Source organism: Oncorhynchus masou, chromosome 13 (genome assembly GCF_036934945.1).
Source record: "Oncorhynchus masou masou isolate Uvic2021 chromosome 13, UVic_Omas_1.1, whole genome shotgun sequence".
Taxonomy (NCBI): Eukaryota; Metazoa; Chordata; class Actinopteri; order Salmoniformes; family Salmonidae; genus Oncorhynchus; species Oncorhynchus masou.
The window spans coordinates 41421952-41446182 of NC_088224.1; the positions used below are offsets into that span (position 1 = coordinate 41421952).

The 24231-nt window shown below is 42.8% G+C and overlaps 1 protein-coding gene across 2 annotated transcripts; it reads left to right on the forward strand.

Moving 5' to 3' along the window:
- The first annotated feature begins 5639 nt into the window (after window positions 1–5639).
- Window positions 5640–21679, forward strand: LOC135552340 (sialidase-1-like). 2 transcript variants are annotated; one of them, XM_064983909.1, is made up of 7 exons: window positions 5640–5698; window positions 5901–6050; window positions 7670–7859; window positions 11227–11489; window positions 15866–16048; window positions 19837–20056; window positions 20225–21679. In XM_064983909.1, the coding sequence occupies exons 2-7, from the start codon at window positions 5955–5957 to the stop codon at window positions 20443–20445; spliced, it is 1173 nt and encodes a 390-aa protein (XP_064839981.1). In that variant the 5' UTR covers window positions 5640–5698; window positions 5901–5954; the 3' UTR covers window positions 20446–21679. The 2 variants fall into 2 exon arrangements, with proteins under 2 accessions (XP_064839981.1, XP_064839980.1); XM_064983908.1 differs by lacking the exon at window positions 5640–5698 and having other exon boundaries at window positions 5705–6050.
- Window positions 21680–24231: the final 2552 nt, after the last annotated feature.

The following is a 24231-nucleotide window of genomic DNA, read 5'->3' on the forward strand; positions in this document are numbered from 1 at the left end:
CATTGTCTGGGGACAACAATCTGATGACTCATGTAATAAATGTGTGAAGGATTCCACCTTGGTGTTGAGATTACAATGAAGTTTCATATTGTTCTCTCTATAATTTCAGGAACTCGATGAGGGCAAAGTTGAGATGAAATGTTGACTTGGTGTCTCAATGGTTTATTACTCAGACTACAGTAAACAGTGTGACCGTGTTATGGCACAACACAGTCATGTTGGCCAGTCTTTCACGGCACTATAGTTCTCTGCCTAGAATGCCATCTTGGGGTATGAAGGAGTTAATAAAATGTAATACTTAGCTAGTTGTGTCAGTCACTTATCATCATCGTAATGGTAATATTCAGGGTGAACAAAGTTCATATTCAGTTTAGAGTGATTAACAATGTTTAGCATATTTATATATTTTCCCTTTCTGTAATACACATTATGTCCAGTGTTCTTTCTGTAATGTTCACTAGACTAGATGCTGCATGTCATGGAGTAAACTCATATCTGTTTATAGTGATTGATGCCAGACTGGAGGTACAAGGACCAAGGACACACTGATTATTGTGTGGTTGGCAGGTAGCCTAGTGGTTAGAGCATTGGGCCAGTAACCGAAAGGTTGCTCGATTGAATCCCCGATTCTGTAGCAGCAGACAAAGTCACTGCCTTTTGTTTTGATGGCTGAGCTTGGCTGAGCTTTTTATGGCTGAGCTTTTTAAATCACCACTTCATTAAGTCAGGATTCCTATTTGACTCAGCCATGCCTCCTTGCCCGTCCAACATTTCCTCATCTCCCACCCCTTCTAATGTGACTAGCCCCGATGATCCTCCCTCTTTTCCCTCTTTTCCCCCTGCCCACTACAAAGTTTCTCCCTGCAGGCAGTCACTGAGTCCGAGATGCAAAAGGACCTCCTTAAACTTGACACCCAAAAAACATCTGGGTAGATGGTTTAGACCCTTTCTTCTTTAAGATTGCTGCCCCTATAATCGCCACGCCTATCTCTGACCTTTTTAACCTTTCTCTCCTCTCTGAGGTAGGTTCCCATTGCTTGGAAGGCAGCCACGGTTCGTCCTTTATTTAAAGGGGAGATCAAGCTGATCCAGACTGTTATAGGCCTATTTCTGTTTTGCCCTGTTTATCAAGTGTTGGAAAAACTTGTCATAATCAACTGACTGACTTTCTTGATGTCTATAGTATTCTCTCTGGTATGCAATCTGGTTTCCGCTCAGGTTATGGATGTATCACTGCAACCTTAAAGGTCCTCAATGATGTCACCATTGCCATTGATTCTAAGCAATGTTGTGCTGCTATTTTTATTGACTTGGCCAAAGCTTTTGATATGGTAGACCATTCCATTCTTGTGGGCCAGCTAAGGAGTATTGGTGTCTGAGGGGTCCTTGGCCTGGTTTGCTAATTACCTCTCTCTAAGAGTACAGTGAATAAAGTCAGAACATCTGCTGTCTCAGCCACTGCCTGAACCCCAAGTCTTGATCCTAGGCCCCACGCTCTTCTCAATTTATATCAACAACATAGCTCAGGCAGTAGGATGCTCTCTCCATTTATATGCAGATTATACAGTTTTATACTCAGCTGGCCCCTCCCCAGAATTTGTGTTAAATGCTCTACAACAAAGCTTTCTTAGTGTCCAACAAGCTTTCTATGCCCTTAACCTTTTCTCCAAAACAAAGGTCATGTGGTTTGGTAAGAAGAATGCCCCTTTCCTCACAGGTGCAATTACTACCTCTGAGGGTATAGAGCTTGAGGTAGTCACCTCATACAAGTACTTGGGAGTATGACTAGACGGTACACTGTCCTTCTCTCAGCACATACCAAAGTTGCAGGCGAAAGTTAAATCTAGACTTGGTTTCCTCTATAGTAATCACTCCTCTTTCACCCCAGCTGCCAAACTAACCCTGATTCAGATGACCAGCCTACCCATGCTAGATTATGGAGACTTAATTTATAGATTGGCAGGTAAGGGTGCACTCGAGCGGCTAGATGTTCTTTACCATTCGGCCATCAGATTTGTCACCAATGCTCCTTATCGGACACATCACTGCACTCTATACTCTTCTGTAAACTGGTCATCTCTGTATACCCGTCGCGAGACCCACTGGTTGATGCTTATTCATAAAACCCTCTTAGGCCTCACTCCCCCTATAAGACCAGTATCTTGGCGTGTACGAATTTCCCTGTGCGTAAAATAAAGCACTATTCTGTACCTTCTGCCTCCTGCGCCTGACTCCGCACCCACTATGCCCAAGTGCGTTACAAAAGGTCCCCAAAGCACACACATCCCTGGGTCGCTCATCTTTTCAGTTCGCTGCAGCTAGCGACTGGAACGAGCGCAACAAACACTCAAACTGGACAGTTTTATCTCAATCTCTTCATTCAAAGACTCAATCATGGAAACACTTACTGACAGCTGTGGCTGCTTTGTGTGATCTATTGTTGTCTCTACCTGTCATGGGTTACTAGGAGTGGTGGGTAGGAGTCAGGCGCAGAGAGCAGAGGGTTCAGTGATTTGTAGATTTATTTCTCCGGCACAAAACGGTCACGCCAAATACAGGGCGCATAAACACTGACCAGCCCAAACACAGGGCAAAAGATCCGGAGAACAATGAAAACACATTCACAACCGAAAGAGACCACAAATAGTCCCGCACAAACCTAAACTGGCCTACAGGCTTAAATAGACCACGGCTAGTAGACCGGCGGCTACCGCCCGAACAGGCAGGGGAGCCACCTTCGGTGGGAGTCCTGACACTACCTTCTTGCCCTTTGTGCTGTTGTCTGTGCCCAATAATGTTTGTACCATGTTGTACTGCTGCCATGTTGTGTTGCTACCATGTTGTTTTCATGTTGTGTTGTTACCATGCTGTGTTGTCATGTGTTGCTGCCATGCTATGTTATCTTAGGCCTCTCTTTATGTAGTGTTGTGTTGTCTCTCTTGTCTTGATGTGTGTTTTGTCCTATGCCACCGTCCCCGCAGGAGTCCTTTTGCCTTTTGGTAGGCCGTCATTGTAAATAAGACTACGTTCTTAACTGACTTGCCTAGTTAAATAAAGGTTAAGTTAAAAAAAATACAAAATAATAAAAATGTGCAATAGGCTTATATAAAAATATAACCAAGGCCAACCCTGCTAAAAAAAACAGCAAAAATGAGCCATATGTATAGAGTTCTGCCAAGTTTTTGAACAGCTGCCAGGTAGTGCCTTTATTCTTGAAATGTTGGTGATGTAACAAGAGAGAGCGCCTCTGACAATTCCCTTTGAAATGACTCACTGTAAACAAGAAAAACAGTGCAGGAAATTTACCAGACAGTTTTATTGATTAGCATTCAGGATAATGTGTTTCCAAGTCTATGTTTATAGGTTTTGACAACTATCAGGAATAACCATCTAGAAAACAATGTGGAGGCGTAAATGATCACTTAGCAACAGCTATGGAGGAGAAAGTAGAGCTCTCTAAATGTTCAGACACAAACCGCATTGGTCAGATGCTGGTCAAGCTGGTCTGACCAGCATGGTCTAGCTGGTTAGGATGGCCGACTAGCTGGTCAAGCTGGTGATGCCGGTGACCAGGTTATGCTGGTATGCTGGTTAAGTTTAGTTTATTAAGATCCCCATCAGCTATTGCCAGTGATTAATTTGAGCCGTGGAACCTCTCAGTTTGATACTCTTTCATTCCTGAACCCATACATCTTGTGGTATGAACAATCATTTTCACTGTTTGCAATGTATAACTCCTAATAAAATCAATCATAGTAATTCAATTTTTATTCCTCTGTCATTGTCATGCCCCTTAAAAAACCTAATGTGAAAACATGCCTGATATTCTAAGAATGTTGGGCCATCCCAGGTTTATGGTTTGCGCAACATTGTTGCTTATATAGACCAACCATTGCTGTGGTGAGAGAGAGAAGCACACCGGTATCTCTCACAGAATTAAAATGAGATTCACTTTCTATGATCTCTCTCCCTCTCTGTGCTGTTATAGACATGAGCCGGCAACTCGCATCTCTCCAATATTGCACTTCATAATTGATTTCCTAATAGAATAATAGCTGTGGAAAGGGTGCTGGAGGTTCTGCAGCGCTCTACAGTCTGTTCAGAAAGAAATTAAATAATTCCCAAATACTACACCAGGACTAAGCCTATAATTTAGCCACAGAGGATCAATGGCTAATTAAAAAAAATAGCTTAGCTGTGGATTGTGTGTAGCCAAATCACAAGGTATGCCTAAAGTCGGGAACGTGTGGCAAATCTGTCAGTGAACAGCATGCAGCCAAAACAGGCCTTTCGCAATATTTCAAATACAACCATTGGAAAACACAGGTTGGAAAGCAAATGGATCCTGCTGAAAATAAAATATGAATTTGTCTGTATGTTACCAAGTTACCAACTTCCAAATAGGCCGCTGAGTGAGCTGCACATCATTGGGTGAGTCAGTGAAACAGGAAAACTTTTTTAGGACTATAATTTCCTTCTCATATTGTACATATTCTAGGCCTTCCTATGCTGTCTTTATTGATCTCAGGTTCTCAGTGTCAAAGTAGCCTGTCATTTTGATCATTTGCGAGGTATTATTTTAGGGCTCCTGAGTGGCGCAGCGGTCTAAGACAGCGCATCTCAGTGCTAGAGGTGTCACTACAGACCCTGGTTTGATTCCAGACTGTATCACAACTGGCAGTGATTGGGAGTCCCATAGGGTGGGGCACAATTGGCCCAGTGTCGTCCGGGTTAGGGTTTGGCCGGGGTAGGCCGTCATTGTAAATAAGAATTTGTTCTTAACTGACTTGCCTAGTTAAATAATGGTTAAATAAAAAACACTTAAAAATATTCTGTGAAAGTCTCCAGTCATCTACAATGATGGAGAAGAGCATGAAATCCATTTATAAAAGGCCAAATTTTCCAGGACTCAAGGCTACAACAAATGTACTCCATGTTGTGCAACTTCTGCAACCAGCCCCACCACTGCTCTAATGCCACTACTCAAAAGCGATGATAATGCATGCAATGCTTTATTATAAAAGTGATTTTTTTATGCTGTTCCGGTACCTCATTGTCACCCACCCCTCGGGCTCACTTTTACATACACGTTCACATGCACACCAATTTCCCGTTTTTTAAATCTAAACTTGCTTTTGCCTGAGTAACCTCTGGTGGCAGAGCATTGCACTATACATAACTGAGTGACGCATTAAATCTGTTTTTGGATTGGGTACCGTGAAGAAACCCAAACAACAACAAAAACAAAACAAGAAGAAACCCATAGTGGCGTCTGGTGGGTTTATATGTCTATTTGCAGTGTATGCAAATAAATTATACAAGTGGTTAAAATAACCCTTACCTAACCCTAACCCTCAAAATGTCAACTTCAATAGAGTAGAATCCCGGATAGACGTCCAAAGTATCCCGCATAGCAAGGCCTACAATCATAAACCAGGCCTATTTCGAAAATGTATCTATTTAAATTAGATTTTAAACCAAACATAACCGTAAACACACTGCTAACCTTAACTTAATGTAAAAACATATATTGTTTGTTCTCATGAATTTTTACGATATACACAATTTTGACTTTGTGGCGGTGGCAACATTTCTCTTCCTTGTTTTATTGATTTATTTTCAGTGTATGACGTGTTCATCATGTGACCGCCCATCTCAGTCATATGACCGCAGTGTTTAGGGTTTCGTTGAGGAGAAGGTGAGTGTGGTTGTTGTTACTAAGGAAGTTAAACGTTACTTTTTGACGAAAATGTGTCCGTTTGTAACTTTCACGAGGTTGGAGCAATAAAATGTTCGACTTACTTAAGACGGTTCGAATCTAGGTTCACGGGATTCTCGTCTCTGGTTTTAGAAACGCTGTGGTTATACAGTGTAGCAATTGTTTTGCCTTGATTCCACAGTATCACAACTTTCTTTGTCAAAGAGCCGAAAGAATACGGAACAGAGTTACCAGCATGGTTGCAACGGCTGGTTTGATGGGGCTACAAAGCCGGCTCGCAGTGCTTTTCTCGGTTGTGCTATCTCTGTGTCTATGCACCTCTTTTGTCCAGGTAAGAAACTTGACCGGTTTTTCAGTCATGGGTTGTCTTCCTGATTTATCTATCTATGGATGTATTTTTCAGTCTGCGTAATTATGCACAGCTTTGCGAGATGTACATATGTTGTAGATTGTTCACTGCAAGAAAGCATAACAGTATAATGATTTTGGGTATAATAAATTTATGGCCCAATAGCTGTTATATCTGTGACTAACAGTTCAATAGACTAGCTGTAAGTTTGCACTCGCTAGTTGCAAAGCTAAGCGACCAAAACAGATCTGAACCTCCTGCACTTCAAAATGTAGTCATCTGTCCTATGTCTTCAGAGTATAATATAATCGCACATACGTTCACTTGCTGAATTTGTGGCATATGTGAACAAGAATAACACGTGTTATCATGAGTGTTGTGTGATTATGTTTTCAGAAGATTGTCAAAAATCACTTTAGAAACATGGCTAGTTCGATCCACCATAATTCCGTAATTGATTTAGCTGATACTCCGTCGGCTACTGGACCGTATACCTTGGCTACTTTTAACAACTAATTTAGACAAGTTTCTGCTTATAATTCATTTCCGACATTGTGTAGGCCATTTTGTATATCAACTATAGTTGCAAATTCTCTTTTGTCTTAACCTGTTGCCAGAGGAGACTAAATAAACTAGTGCTCACCAGAATAATGTCTCTTAAATCGATAGACTGAACGCATTAATTATCTAGTTAACACCTGCACAGTTGTCTGATTCGTTTTGGGACCGGAGAGAACGCAATAACTCTAAAATAGTCAACATTGGTCCTGTGCAAAATGCCCAAATGTCATACATTTTTTTTAAATTTAACTAGGTAAGTCCGTTAAGAACACATTCTTATTTACAATGACGGCCTACCGGAGATCAGTGGGGTAACTGCCTTGTTTAGCGGCAGAACGACAGTTTTTACCTTGTCAGCTTGGTGATTCGAAACAGCAATCTTTAGGTTACTGGCCCTAGACTACCTGCCGCCCCAATTGAAAAGCTGAGAAAACGATAAAACATTTCTGATAATACTTCAGTTCTTCTTGGGTGCATATTTTATGTTGTTGAATAACTGTCTGATTGCATAACTCATTTTCTCAAGAGATGCTGAAAGGAATTGATATTTCTCCACTTCTATTCCTGAGACAATGCACACTTGTTATATAATTTAACTGCAAAAATGCATCATTCTGTTAATATTATACAAAACTACATGTGTGAAGTTATAGACCTACAGACAGTGTCCATATTTAAGGTACTATTAAATTTAACCCATATTAACTTAAATTAGGACTATTCTGTTTATTCATGAATACAGGGATATTTGTGAACAGGATATCAAAGGTGCATGTAAATGGCGTATCCCTAATAAGACCTTAGGTAGGATATGAGCTACAATCCAGAATACTGTGTGTGTAAAATGTTGTTACTGTCAAATGCTTTCTTTTTACAATTGTCACTTTCAGCCATTCTTGTTGGCTAAAATCCAAGCTTCTTCCAAGATGGAACTCGGAGGTTTGCTTTCTGCAGACTCAGTTTTACCTGGCCTAACCTGGCAAGTGGCTGCTTATGCCAAGCAATGAGCCAAATTGAGATTCTCTCTTTCTTTCTCCCAGATTGAACCCCTGGTTTATGATGAGCAGTTGCTGTGGGTGAGTGGCGGGGCAGGGGAGGTGGGCACCTACCGGATCCCACTGCTCTCCTTTACCCCCAAGGGCAGTCTGCTGGCCTTCGCTGAGGCCCGGAAGAACTCTGCCAATGATGTGGGGGCCAAGTTCCTTGCCATGCGACGCTCCACAGACAGAGGTAGGCAGGCCATCAGGGCGAGCAGACAGACTGATGGACAAATGTTTGCAGTTTTTAATATGATCTCTGATGATCAATGGGGGTCCCCCTTGGTCGGTAATTCGGCTATAATTAGATAGCTGGCCGCTAGACTAATTTAACAATCTAAAACATGTGAGCTGACATGGGTTAATTGAGTGACTGACATGACAAGAGAAACTGCTGATGTACAACCACATTTTGAACTTGTACCATGTGTATTCTAACTCTCAACAGTAAGTACGGAATTGATCAGGCCATCTGTTGCTCATCCCTGGTCTAATAAGTGATTCCTCATGAAACCCAGACAAAAAAAATACTCAGGTTTTCACAAAGGAGTTCCCACACATCCTGAGCACTTGTTGGTTGCTTTTCCTTCACTCTGCAGTCCAACTAATCCCAAACCATCTCAACTGGGTTTAGGTCAGGTGATTGTAGAGGCCAGGTCATCTGCTGCAGCACTCTATCACTCTCCTTGGTCAAAAAGCCCTTACACACCCTGGAGATGTGTTGGGTCATTGTCCTGTTGAAAAACAAATGATAGTCCCAATAAGCGCAAACCAGATGGGATGACGTGTCGCTGCAGAATTCTGCTTGTTAAGTGTGCCTTGGATTCAAAATAAATCACTGACAGTGTCACCAGCCAAGCACCATCACACCTCCTCCATGCTTCATGGTGGGAACCAACACATGCAGAGATCATCCGTTCACCTACTGTCTCAGACATGGTGGTTGGAACCAAAAATCTCAGATTTGCACTCATCAGACCAAAGGACAGATTTCTACCATGCGAATGTCCATTGCTCGTGTTTCTATTATTTATTAATTTTAACCTTTTAACTAAGCAAGTCGGTTAAGAACAAATACTTATTTACAATGACGGCCTAGGAACAGTGGGTTAACTGCCTTGTTCAGGAGCAGAATGACAGATTTTTACCTTGTCAGGCCAAGAAGGAGAGTGATGGAGTGCTGCATCAGATGACCTGGCCTCTACAATCACCTGACTTCAACTCAGTTGAGATGGTTTGGTATGAGTTGGACCACAGAGTAAAGGAAAAGCAACCAACAACTGCTCAGCAAATGTGGGAACTCCTGGTGACATCACCAGGCAGGCTAAAATCCAATCCCACCAAATAAGGCTGGAATTACAAGGGGGGGGGGGGGGGAAGGGGTTACAATGTGCCATTGGAACACAGGAGTGATGAGTGCTGATAATGGGCCTCTGTACACATATGTATATAATCCAGCTACAATAGTCATTTACAACATTAACAATATCGACACTGTATTTCTGATCAATTTGATCTTTTAAAATGGACAAGTGTGCTTTCCTTTCAAAAACAAGGACATTTAAGTGACCCCAAACTTTTGAACGGTAGTGTACATGTGTTGGAGTATCAATGTGCGCAATGTGTAGGGGGCCCTGTGAGTGTGCATAGAGACAGTGTAAAGATAAGAATAAAATATTTTGTTTAAACAGCTCTTACACTAAAAGGGCTTGATCATTTTTGTAATTTCACAGTATTATTCCTATTGTTTAAATATATTATATATAACACAAATTCAAGTTTATTTAAAAAATTTTTTTTACTGCACTGGGGCTTTAACACCCGTCTGAGAAGCTTGTAGGAAGTCCAAACAAAATGCAGTCCCTTTGCCAGCTGATACAGAATCACGCAGTTGAATGTCATCAATACAACAGTGAATAATCAGTGTCCTTGTACCACCAGTCTGATATCAATCACTACCAACAGATATGAGAATAATCCAATGGGACACTGGAAATTGTTTATTACACACACTCCAACTATGCTAAACATTGTGTTCACTCTAAATTTAAATATTAACTTTAGTAATCTTAAATATTCCCTTTACAGATGGACAGGACAGAGAAACTTCACACTCGCATTTGAATTGACTTTGCTTTGTTTTGGCCCATCTTCACTCCAGTGCATTCGGAAAGTATTCAGACCCCTTTCCCGCATTGTTAAGTTACAGCCTTTATTATAAAATTGACTAAACAAAGGGAAAACATGTTTTTTTTAGAACTTTTTGCAAATTATACCTAATTTACATAAGTATTCAGACCCTTTGCTATGAGACTTGAAATTGAGCTCAGGTGCGTCCTGTCTCTATTGATCATCCTTGATGTTTTTACAACTTGGGAAATTCAATTGATTGGACATGATTTGGAAAGGCACAAGCCTGTCTATATAAGGTGCCACAGTTGGCAGTGCATGTCAGAGCAAAAACCAAGCCGTGAGGTCTAAGGAATAGAGCTCCGAGACAGTATTGTCAATGCACATGTTTTGGTACCCTTTACCAGATCTGACTGCAGCATTGAAGGTCCCCAAGAACACAGTGCCCTCCATTTTTAAATGGAATAAGTTTGGAGCCACCAAGACTCTTCTTAGAGCTGGCTGCCTGACCAAACCGAGCAATTGGGGGAAAAGGGCCTTTTGTCTAGGAGGTGACCAAGAACCTGATGGTTACTCTGACAGAGCTTCCGAGTTCCTCTGTGAAGATGGGAGAACCATCCAGAAGGACAACCTTTACTGCAGCTATCCACCAATCAGGCCTTTACGGTAGTGGCCAGACGGAAGCCACTCCCCAGTAAAAGGCACATGACAGCCCGCTTGGAGATTGCCAAAGGGTATCTAAAGGACTCTGAGACCATGAGAAACAAGATTCTCTTGTCTGATGAAACTAAGATTGAACTCTTTGGCCTGAATGCCAAGCGACACGTCTGGAGGAAACCTGGCACCATCCCTACGATGAAGCATCGTGCTGTGGGGATATTTTTCAGCGGCAGGGACTGAGACCAGTCAGGATCGAGGGAAAGATGAACGGAGCAAAGTACAGGGAGATCCTTGATGAAAACCTGCTCCAGAGCGCTCAGGACCTCAGGCTGGGGTGAAGATTCATCTTCCAACATGACAATGACCCTAAGCGCACACAGCCAAGACAACTCAGGAGTGGCTTCGGGACAAGACTCTGAATATTCTTGAGTGGTCCAGCCAGAGCCCAGACTTGAATGTGATCGAACATCTCTGGAGAGACCTGAAAATAGATGTGCAGTGACGCTCCCCATCCAACCTGACAGAGCTTGAGAGGATCTGCAGAGAAGAATGGGAGAAACTCCCCAAATACAGGTTTGTGTCATACCCAAGAAGACTCTAGGCTTGATGATGGAAACAAACTATTTCATTCATTTTAGAATAAGCCTGTAACGTAACAAAATGTGGAAAAGGGAGTGGTCTGAATACTTTCCGAATGCACTGTATTTTACAGCATTTACGACGAATACTTTCCTCCTCCGCTCTCCTTCTATACTTCCCCTCCACACTAGGTGCCACGTGGTCTCCCACCTCCTTCATATTGGATGATGGCTACTTGGTTGACGGGCTGAACCTGGGTTCTGTGGTGGTGGATGAGGAGACTGGATCTGTGCTGCTGATCTACTCGCTGTGCTTCCACCAGTACCAGTGTGACCCTGCCAGTATTATGTTGGTGGAGAGCATGGATGACGGTCTCAGCTGGAGCCCACCAAGGAACCTCTCGGTCCAGCTAGGGGTTAAGAACTTCGCCCCCGGGCCTGGCTTTGGCATTCAGGTGGGTCACCACCGTCCATGGCTTTGATACTTCTCTTCATCTCCCCTTATCTCTCTCTCTCTCAATGTATCTAATTGGGTGAAAGTAGATTTAAATTTCATCCCAGTACGGGGACCTCCTGTGTGTGCATGTGCTTTTTACAATCTTTTTTTTATTGTCCTAATCATCCAATGACATACAGAATCCCTATTCATTTAATAGGATCTCTATGGGCCTAATAGTAAAGATTTGTCGTTTTCACTTTTAAAATGTACGTGCCTACCTTTTTTTAATGTGGCATAAACACAACCAGTTTTCATCTGCTTGTCAAACAATTACTTCAATGGCTCATGAAGACTACCTGCGCACGTTACTCAGGGACGGCTAAATGATTGGGTGCGGGGGAAAAAATGTTTTTAAGCCTCAATGGTCAGGTCCTTAAGCGCGCAATCCCATTCTCTCAAGATGCTGAAAAAATATCATATTTTTCCACTCCTGTTCCCTAGACCAAATTTTTATTATATTTTGGACTATCATTTTACTGCGAGGAACACTGAATTGTGCAGGGGTTAACATTTTATAATAGGCTTAGAGACCGTTTCCAGACTTCAGTTACTATTCCAACCATTAGGCTACTCCGATAACAATTGGAATAGTTCTGGCATCCATACAGTGCCATTTGATAAATGCAAAGAGACATCACTTACAGAAATCCAATAAGTGTTATGTCATTCGTTAGGCCTGCACAAGTCTCGATCTCGGCCACTAATCTCTGCCTTCGAAAAAAGTTTTATTGTTGAACCACACCGCATTGGAGCCTATTGGTTAAATCTTTAGACTCGAACCACCCAAGCTGTTCTCTCTGCTTCCGCATGGCAAGCGGTACCAGTACATCAAGTGTTACACCAACAGCCTCCAGAACAGCTCCTATCCCCATGCCATAAGACTGCTGAATAGCTAACTAAAGAAATAACAAAATGGCTAAACAGAGTATCTGAGTTGAACTTTGTATTTTATTCTTATCTTTACACGGTCTCTATGCACACTCACAGGGCCCCCTACACATTGCGCACATTGATACTCCAACACACGTACACTACCGTTCAAAAGTTTGGGGTCACTTAGAAATGTCCTTGTTTTTGAAAGGAAAGCACACTTGTCCATTTTAAAAGAACATCAAATTGATCAGATATACAGTGTAGATATTGTTAATGTTGTAAATGACTATTGGAGCTGGATTATATACATATGTGTACAGAGGCCCATTATCAGCACTCATCACTCCTGTGTTCCAATGGCACATTGTGTTAATCGTTCTAATTTTAAATGGCCAATTGATCATTAGAAAAACCTTTTGTGATCATGTTGGCACAGCGGAAAACTGTTGTACTGATTAAAGATCCAAAAAAACAGGCTTTCTTTAGATTGGATGAGTATCTGGAGCATCAATGTAACAGTATAACGTTAGACCGGGCGCGAACCAGGGACCCTCTGCACACAACAACAGTCACCCACGAAGCATCGTTACCGATCGCTCCACAAAAGCCGCGGCCCTTGCAGGGCAAGGGGAACCACTACTTCAAGGTCTCAGAGCAAGTGATGCCTGTAGTGGAAATTTCCTGTATTTACCAAATCATGAGAGCAAACCACACACAAGTCAAGAGTTATCATAAAGTCAATCTTTAATTATATGAGCTCCATCACAACCCTGTGACTCTCAGATCAATTCAGTGTCTATAAATTAATTCTCTGAGTGCTTACACATTGCAACTGAGATTCTTTATAGCAAAGACCCACATAGCCAGACAGCATTGGCTATAAATTATTGTTCAGCTTTGTCCTAAACTATGTTCTTATCTCGCTCTCAGGACCATAAAACAAAACCTATATCAAATACACCCCTCCTGGACAAGATCACAGAGACACAGTGACTGGCACACAGACATTGTGGAGCCAAGAAATAATTGGTTTAAAAGATATGTTTACATATGAAGACAATCTTTACCTCTCCCCTCTCTGCGGCCCAAGTAACTGAATCCTTGACAGAGAACAGATAACTGCAACTGGCCAACAGTATTATCCAAAAATAGACATTCCGAGAAGTAACTCACAAGCATATAATGAAAATAAGATGTTTTGTCTATGTTACCCAACTAATTCTGATTATTCCCCCACACGTCACCGATTGAAATGCTATTTAGTGCACACCACTGCTAACTAGCTAGCAGTTTCACATCCGTTACATCAGCATTTGTTGGTCCGATTACAGGCTCAATGAAATGTATTTTATTGTTATTCTTGTTCTGAGAAATGAAGGCTATTCCATGTGAGAAATTGCCAAGAAACTGAAGATCTTGTACAATGCTGTGTACTACTCCCTTCACAGAACAGCGCAAACTGGCTCTAACCAGAATAGATAGTGGGAGGCCCCGGTGCACAACTTAGCAAGAGTACCAGTACATCCGGCCTCCCGGGTGGCGCAGGGGTTAAGGGCGTTGTACTGCAGCGCCAGCTGTGCCATCAGAGTCCCTGGGTTCGCGCCCAGGCTCTGTCGTAACCGGCCGCGACCGGGAGGTCCGTGGGGCGACGCACAATTGGCCTAGCGTTGTCCGGGTTGAAGAGGGCTTGGTCGGTAGGGATGTCCTTGTCTCATCGCGCACCAGCGACTCCTGTGGTGGGCCGGGTGCAGTGCGCGCTAACCAAGGTTGCCAGGTGCACGGTGTACCCTCCGACACATTGGTGCGGCTGGCTTCCGGGTTGGATGCGCGCTGTGTTAAGAAGCAGTACGGCTGGTTGGGTTGTGTATCGGAGGACGAATGACTTTCAACCTTCGTCTCTACCGAGCCCGTACGGGATTTGTAGCGATGAGCCAAGATAGTAGCTACTACAACAATTGGATACCACGAAATTGGGAGAAAAAGGGGTAAAATAAAAAAGGGTACCAGTACATTAGTGTCTAGTTTGAGAAACTGATGCCTCACAAGTCTTCAACTGACAGCTTCGTTAAATAGTATCCGCAAAACACCAGTGAGGAGGCGAATCCGGGATGCTGGCCTTCTAGGCAGAGTTGCAAAGAAAAAGCCATGTCTCAGACTGGCCATTAAAAATATTAAGATGGGCAAAAGAACACAGACACTGGAAAGAGGGGCTCCAACACACTGGAAAGAGGGGCTCTGCCTAGAAGGCTTGAATCCTGGAGTCGCCTCTTCACTGTTGACGTTGAGACTGGTGTTTTGCGGGTACTATTTAATGATGCTGCCTGTTGAGGACTTGAGGCGTATGTTTCTCAAACTAGACACTCTAATGTACTTGTCCTCTTGCTCAGTTGTACACTGGGGCATCCCACTTTCTATTCTGGTTAGTCAGTTTGCTCTGTTCTGTGAAGGGAGTAGTACACAGCGTGATACGAGATCTTCAGTTTCCTCGCAATTTCGCGCATGGAATAGCGTTCATTTCTCAGAAGAATCGACTTGACGAGTTTCAGAAGAAAGTTATTTGTTTCTGGACATGTTGAGCCTGTAATCGAAGCTACAAATGCTGATGCTCCACATAGTCAACTAGTCTAAAGAAGGCTAGTTTTATTACTTTAATCAGCACAACAGTTTTCAGCTGTGCTAACATAATTGCAAAAGGGTTTTAATTATCAATTAGCCTTTATCATATTTTTATTTTGTATTTTATTCTTTCTAATTTGTTTTTATTATTACATTGTTATTGATTACTGGATTGTTGTGGTTAGAGCTTGCAAGAAATGCATTTCACTGCATGTGACTAACTTAAAACAGGAAAAAAAAAAACTTGTATTCCACAAGTTTGTCTCTTTGCTCATTTTTCATGGGACTGAAATGCTGTAATGATAAATGGTGAAATAACCTACAGTTTTCTTAATCTGTTTTAACTATTGTGATAGGCTCATGTTTTACCGGTATGGCGTACCCCCACTATTTTTTTATGCTGGTACTCAGTACCAGACGGTTCCGTCTTACTTTCACCCCTGCATTTCATACAATTCTCCCTGCTTTATTTGTTTGTCATCTCTACCCTTATATGAGGACAGCTCCTTATATTTCCTTCCTCGTGATAACATTGCTGACGCAGCCTACTTTTGTGTTGTCAGTAAGTTTGAGTTATGTCTCCCATGATGAGCTATTCTCTTTTTCAATACCTTTGCAGTTCTTAGTTGTTGTTAACCTGCCTGTGTATTTGGACACACCGGTATTTAGCTAGTCATTCTGGATGTTCTTTCCTTTATGAGCCCAATCTCTATCGTCCCTAACCCTTATATTGTGTGTAATAAATCTTAGGGTCAATGCACCGAGGTCAGTTGTTTCGATTGAACTGTTGTGCTTTGATAGAGTACACTTTTTTTGACTGTCTTTCCATGTCCTCTCTTGCAGAAGCACTACCCTCCTGCCAAGGGGCGTCTGGTGGTGTGTGGACATGGCACCCTGGAGGGTGACGGGGTCTTCTGCATTCTGAGTGACGATCACGGGCGAAACTGGAAGAATGGCGCCGCACTGAAGAGCATCCCCTACAACCAGCCCAAACAAGCCCTGGACTTCAACCCAGACGAGTGCCAGGTAAAGCTAACCAGGGAGGGAATTAGGTAGGAAGGACTGGAAACAATGCCACACAGTGCAATACCCATATAGTTATTAGGCAACCCTTGAGTTTTACTAGTCTGGTAGTAGTTTTATAGTCCAACGCTTTTGTTCAATAAATCAAATCAAATTTTATTTGTCACATGGTTAGCAGATGTGAATGCGAGTGTAGCGAAATGCTTGTGCTTCAAGTTCCGACAATGCAGTAATAACCAACAAGTAATCTAACTAACAATTCCAAAACTACTGTCTTATACACACAAGTGTAAGGGGATAAAGAATATGTACATAAAGATATATGAATGAGTGATGATACAGAGCAGCATAGGCAAGATACAGTAGATTGTATCAAGTACAGTATATCCATGAGTATGTAAACAAAGTGGCATAGTTAAAGTGGCTAGTGATACATGTATTACATAAGGATGCAGTAGATGATAGAGTACAGTGTATACATATGAGATGAATAATGTAGGGTATGTAAACATTTATATTAGGTAGCATTGTTTAAAGCGGCTAGTGATATATTTTACAATTCCCATTATTAAAGTGGCTGGAGTTGAGTCAGTGTGTTGGCAGCATCCACTCCATGTTAGTGGTGGCTGTTTAACAGTCTGATGGCCTTGAGATAGAAGCTGTTTTTCAGTCTCTCGGTCCCAGCTTTGATGCACCTGTACTGACCTCGCCTTCTGGATGGTAGCGGGGTGAACAGGCAGTGGCTCGGGTGGTTGTTGTCCTTGATGATCTTTATGGCCTTCCTGTAACATCGGGTGGTGTAGGTGTCCTGGAGGGCAGGTAGTTTGCCCCCGGTGATGCGTTGTGCAGACCTCACTACCCTCTGGAGAGCCTTACGGTTGTGGGCGGAGCAGTTGCCGTACCAGGCGGTGATACAGCCCGCCAGGATGCTCTCGATTGTGCATCTGTAGAAGTTTGTGCTTTTGGTGACAAGCCGAATTTCTTCAGCCTCCTGAGGTTGAAGAGGCGCTGCTGCGCCGCCTTCACGATGCTGTCTGCGTGGGTGGACCAATTCAGTTTGTCTGTGATGTGTATGCCGAGGAACTTAAAGCTTGCTACTCTCTCCACTACTGTTCCATCGATGTGGATAGAGGGGTGTTCCCTCTGTTTCCTGAAGTCCACAATCATCTCCTTAGTTTTGTTGACGTTGAGTGTGAGGTTATTTTCCTGACACCACACTCCGAGGGCCCTCACCTCCTCCCTGTAGGCCGTCTCATCGTTGTTGGTAATCAAGCCTACCACTGTTGTCGTCCGCAAACTTGATGATTTAGTTGGAGGCGTGCGTGGCCACACAGTCGTGGGAGTACAGGAGAGGGCTCAGAACGCACCCTTGTGGGGCCCCAGTGTTGAGGATCAGCGGGGTGGAGATGTTGTTGCTCACCCTCACCACCTGGGGGCGGCCCGTCAGGAAGTCCAGTACCCAGTTGCACAGGGCGGGGTCGAGACCCAGGGTCTCGAGCTTGATGACGAGCTTGGAGGGTACTATGGTGTTAAATGCCGAGCTGTAGTCGATGAACAGCATTCTCACATAGGTATTCCTCTTGTCCAGATGGGTTAGGGCAGTGTGGTTGAGATTGCATCGTCTGTGGACCTATTGGTGCTGTAAGCATATTGAAGTGGGTCTAGGGTTTCAAGTAGGGTGGAGGTGATATGATCCTTGACTAGTCTCTCAAAGCACTTCATGATGACGGAAGTGAGTGCTATGGGGCGGTAATCGTTTAGCTCAGTTACCTTAGCTTTCTTGGGAACAGGAACACTGGTGGCCCTCTTGAAGCATGTGGGACCTGCAGACTGAGACAGGGATTGATTGAATATGTCCGTAAACACACCAGCCAGCTGGTCTGCGCATGCTCTGAGGGCGTGGCTGGGGATGCCGTCTGGGCCTGCAGCCTTGCGAGGGTTAACACGTTTAAATGTTTTACTCACCTCGGCTGCAGTGAAGTAGAGTCTGCATGTTTTTGTTGCAGGCCGTGTCAGTGGCACTGTATTGTCCTCAAAGCGGGCAAAAAAGTAATTTAGTCTGCCTGGGAGCAAGACATCCTGGTCCGTGACTGGGCTGGTTTTCTTTTTGTAATCCGTGATTGACTGTAGACCCTGCCACATACCTCTTGTGTCTGAGCCGTTGAATTGAGATTCTACTTTGTCTCTACTGACGCTTAGCTTGTTTGATTGCCTTGCGGAGGGAATAGCTGCACTGTTTGTATTCGGTCATGTTTCCAGTCACCTTGCCCTGATTAAAAGCAGTGGTTTGCGCTTTCAGTTTCACGCAAATGCTGCCATCAATCCACGGTTTCTGGTTTGGGAAGGTTTTAATCGTTGCTATGGGAACGACATCTTCAACGCACGTCCTAATGAACTTGCACACCGAATCAGCGTATTCGTCAATGTTGTCTGACGCAATATGAAATATATCCCAGTCCACGTGATGGAAGCAGTCTTGGAGTGTGGAATCAGATTGGTCGGACAAGCGGTGGACAGACCTCAACGTGGGAGTTTCTTGTTTTAGTTTCTGTCTGTTGGCAGGGATCAACAAAATGGAGTCGTGGTCAGCTTTTCCGAAAGGAGGGCGGGGCAGGGCCTTATATGCGTCGCGGAAATTAGAATAACAATGATCCAAGGTTTTGCCAGCCCTGGTTGCGCAATCGATATGCTGATACAATTTAGGGAGTCTTGTTTTCAGATTAGCCTTGTTAAAATCCCCAGCAACAATGAATGCAGCCTCAGAATGTATGGATTCCAGTTTGCAAAGAGTCAAATAAAGCTTGTTCAGAGCCATCGATGTGTCTGCTTGGGGGGGAATATATACGGCTGTGATTATAATCGAAGAGAATTCTCTTGGTAGATAATGCGGTCGACATTTGATTGTAAGGAATTCTAAATCAGGTGAACAGAAGGATTTGAGTTCCTGTATGTATCTGTGATCACACCACGTCTCATTAGCCATAAGGCATACGCCCCCGCCCCTCTTCTTACCAGAAAGATGTTTGTTTCTGTCCGCGTGATTCGTGGAGAAACCAGCTGGCTGCACCGACTCCGATAGCGTCTCTCCAGTGAGCCATGATTCCGTGAAGCAAAGAACATTAGTCTCTGATGTCCCTCTGGAATGCTACCCTTGCTCGGATTTCATCAACCTTGTTGTCAAGAGACTGGACATTGGTGAGAAGAATGCTAGGGAGTGGTGCACGATGTGCCCGTCTCTGGAGTCTGACCAGAAGACCGCCTCGTTTCCCTCTTTTACGAAGTCGGTTTTTTTTGGTCGCCGGCTGGGATCCATTCCATTGTCCTGGTTGAAAGGCAGAACACAGGATCCGCTTCGCGAAAGTCATATTCTTGGTCGTACTGATGGTGAGTTGACGCTGCTCTTATATTCAGTAGTTCTTCTCGATTGTATGTAATGAAATCTAAGATGACCTGGGGTACTAATGTAAGAAAAAACACGTAAAAAAACTGCATAGTTTCCTAGAACGCGAAGCGAGGCGGTCATCTCTGTCGGCGCCGGAAGTAGTATGTATACTGATTACAGTAGTGATGTGTACTGATTATAATGCAGTTCCTCTACTTTTTTGTATCAGAGATTGGAAAGATACAGTAGCTAATCCTTGTAGGACCACTTAAATTGATTCATTTGACTAACAACTATTAGTATCCCGTGATAAGTGCTTGAGAAATAGGCTTTCTGTTAAAAGCCAATAATCAGGCTGACTTCAGTTCCTCAATCAAACTCCTCTCTGCCTCTTTCCCCCCCTTTGTAGCCTGTAGAGATGGAGGACGGTAGCATTGTCATCAATGTGCGCAACCAGAACAACTACCACTGCCGCTGCCGCATGGTGGTGCGCAGCCTGGACGGGGGAGAAACTCTACCTGTGGAGCAGCTGGTGTTTGACCCCATCCTGATAGACCCAACAGTAGCAGCAGGGGCGCTGCAGAAGGAGGGCGTGATGTACTTCACCAACCCAGCTGACAGTACCCACAGTAAGGACTATGGGAAAAGGGTGTGGATTGGGGCCCTCTGGTAGACAGTGGGTAGGACAGGGGGGTTAGTGTTTAGTTAGAAATAGTTTTTTTTGTTTTTTTTGTCTTAATTTTCACCCTCAACCTTTCTGTCCCTCTCGCTTTCTTTCTCTCCTCTCTTTGTGCCAGGGATCAATCTAACCCTGCGCTGGTCTCTAACCAATGGCACATCGTGGGAGAAGAACACTGTCCAGATCTGGGCGGGCCCAAGCGGCTACTCCTGCATGACGTCACTTACGAGCGGCAGCGCAGAGGACAGGAAGTTCATCTTTGTCATCTACGAGAAAGGCCACAAAGACTACGATGAGACCATCTCCTTTGCCAAGATCCACCTCTATGGTGGATGGTAGTAGAATAAGGCTGGGGTGGGGGACTAGGTAGAGTCTGCCTTTAACCACTGTTCCAAGGTCTGTGTTTTTAAAGTGTCTTGGTGTGCTGAACTAGCATCAGTTTAGCCTTTTTGAGATCATAATGAATTAGATTATATAGACAGGAACCTGATCCTAGATCAGCATTTTTACTTAGATACTTTTTGAATACAGGCCCAGATTTTTATCCTCTTAAGTGGTTATGGTTAGGTTGGATTTTTATCCAAGATCTGTGGTTAGGAGCAGGTTCTACCTCCAGCCGGGGAGGGAAAGGGAAGAGGATGTTGATGATTCTCTCAGGACGGAGGACTCATGGGACTTTGCAGCACCACTTTGTTTTGATTGGTGGAGGGAGACATACAAACTACTCATGTTTTTATTGTACCAATAATGACAGTTGTGCCACTTTATCCTAAGGTGGGCTTTTTAAATATATCAGGGTTGGTTTCATTAGGGCACACTGCAGCAAAATGCAGCAAAAACATTCTGCAACAGGAAATGGAAAGTTCAGCTTGTCCCTCCCTGTTTTAGTCTGTTTTCCTCCATTTGGTGCCAAATATACATGTTAACAGTATGGCCCAAGCACAGGTGTCCTGTCGTTTACTGAAGATATGATAGTCTGTAATGATTGGTGGGATGTTGGTGTAGCTATGCTTCCTTTCTGTTTAGGCTCCTCTAGCTGAGGGGGGGGGAGTCTGTGTGTCCCTCCCCATCCACACACACACATCACAAAATAAGAGATGGGTGAAGGAAAATATTTAGAGGGTTATGTGTCACCAAGCCACACAAATATTGGGAAAGACTTGCATCTGCTCTTTCCAAATGGCAAAAAAAGGTAAAAATACAGCTTTAAAGACATTTTAATGCCTAGTAAATGCAGCTCCCAGCCCTCTGCCTCCCAGTCCATAACAGAATGGTTGCACTTTCACAATGTCAAGAAATTTTTACGTTTTCCTTTTTTTGAAGGATGGTTTTTGCCAACTTTTGATGTGAGAGATGTTTGTATGATGAGACCGTTTTATGTGAGTGAATTGACTCGTAAAATGATTGACTTGTGTCCTACAATATCTCCGATCAATAGGGCATGTATAGTTTGAATACCATCAACTTGATGTTGTTTTTACGAGGCATGGTGCCAGGGATCTAATTTCATTCACCCATCTTGTGCTATAAGTTGAAATTATAATAAACTGTGATTGTGTCACAAATACTTCAACTCAGTGTTTCGGGAGCAGATTTGATCTCATCTAGCTAGCGCACTCCACAGCAGATGATGTTGTTTTCCTCAGTTCACCTTGCTGAACCCTTCTGTGAAGCTGACATACTGATATGAAATAGATTCCTTGTTTAGTGGTAAGACACTGCATCTGGTTATTTGCACATATGGATTTGATTGGTCATTTATTCGAAAGTGATTTTGGTTAGAGACTGTTGCCTTGTATTGAGGAATCTGGATGCATGTGAACTCATTGTGTCAAGTTGAATTGCCAATGTTATGGTCTTTTGTGTACTTGATTTTGTATTATATTTAGCATATTCTTCTCTTACTCTAAGCTAATTCTCTATCTTACACCCTTTATCCTCCCTTTCCTGAAAGTGTGTACATTTAATAGAAGGGCTTCCTATGTTGATGAACTTTTAAGATTTGTGATTTTATTTCAGGTAAGGTTTTCTAATAGTGTTTAAAGGAGGTGTGATGTGTGTCAGAGTATTAATATAATATTATGTATGTACGTTTTGATACTGTACAATTTGTGGAAAAAAGTTGAACTGAGCTTCTTTAAAAGCAGCAATTGAATCACACTGTGTGGAAACGTACTGTTAGAATCGTTCCAGATATTACAATTGTATTAAGCCTCTTGTGATGTTTTGGGATATCCCCTGGGTCTGTAGATAATGTAAAGTATCCTGTACTTCCCTGAAAAGTATATTAATTTTTTTTTGTTAGCCACTCCCTGTTTCATGCTGTGTGGGTGAACATTAGATTCAAATGGAGCTTTTGGAACAAAGAAATCGTACACAAATGTACATTGTCTTACAATGTAAGATGTAGCTCTAAGAGAAGGTTAGAAAAGAGAATAATGCAAATATTCTTAAAACAACTATTTTGTTTGTCACATTTATAGAAGTAATATAAAAAAATGTATGACAATGTTGCCAGAATCTTATAGCAGAATCACAATGTCTTCTAAAATGAGTTGTGTTAGGCATTAAAGCCAAATTATAATGGGGAGGGAACAAAATTCATAATTATTGAAGATACTAAATAAAATTGGCATTCATAGACATGAAACAAGTTCTTTGAAAATTAACCACAATGAACGGGAAATTATTTTCACCTTGAATGCATCGTATTTTCTGAAGTTGAATTGACAGATGGGAAGTATATAGAGCACAGAAAGTGGGTGGAAGAACGGGGATGTGAACCGCTCTCTCCGGGTGCGTATGTAGTTCTGGATGGCACTACCCAACCCAGACACAACCATGATTGCTTCAATCATTTACCACAAATCAGACATTAAAGAAACAGTAAAACACACTAAATTACTCTTGCTTTCATATAGCCTTAGTACAAGTGGCCTTAGTAGAAGATGATGGTTGAGTGTGGGAGTAATGAAATGGGAAGAAACAGACATTGTCAATTAATTTAGCATACATGCAAAACATTTTGCCTGAGGGATTATTGGAACACCGTAGGTCACAGTCATTGTCAATCCATTTCCCTGTTCTCTTGTTCATGGCTTCACAGTTGTGAGATAGAGGAGGCTCGGGAGCTGAACCTGTACACAAAGAGTTGTAGTAGTACTTAGTTGTGTGTCTAATGTCTGCCATATCACACTGGCCTCAAGTAACCCACATCAAACTGCATTCATATAGAGTGCATAGACCTTGCCTGGCTACCCAGACTCCTTGCTCTGGCCAAATGCTACGCCCACTTATGTTAGTTTCTTCACCCAATGAGTCTGGCTCAGTACCTCCCCAACCCTTCACTGAATGCGATCCCATTCGGGGTTGTTTGCTTTGTCCAGAAGCTGATGGGTTGGGCCAGAGCCATAACACACTTGGGTAAAGCGGCAGTTAGAAAATGTGTCATTGGCTTTGACACTGATTTGTTAGAGACAATCCAATTGCTGCTGATGCCACTCATGCCCCTCGTCACCATAAACAACTTCAATAATTGCAATCTCAGACTTAAGTATGTGGTGAATTACAGAGCTAGCACAGAAACACTTCCCACCCCAAAATATATATATATATATTGGGCAATGGTGTAAAGTACTTAGAAGCTAGGGGGAACTGTTTTTATGTTTGGAAAAATAACGTTCCCAAAGTAAACTGCCTATTTCTCAGGACCAGATGCTAGAATATGCATATAATTAACAGATTAGGATAGAAAACACTCTAAAGTTTCCAAAACTGTCAAAATATTGTCTGTGAGTATAACAGAACTGATATTGTAGGTGAAAACCTGAGGGAAATCCAATCAGGAAGTGGCTTCTATTTTGAAAACAACATGTTCCATAGCCTGCCTTTGCTCCATTTTAAGGGATATCAACCATATTCCTTTTCCTATCGCTTCCTCAAGGTGTCAACAGTCGATAGACAGTTTCAGGCTTTTATTTAGAAAATGAGCGAGAACGATAATATCGCGTCATTGTATGGCTGGGTGCCAGCAGCGTTTTGTAAGCGCAACAGAGTTTGGGCAGCCATTGCCGATCCCTCTCCTACTGAAAAAGACAGTTGTGGTTGATATATTAATCAATTATA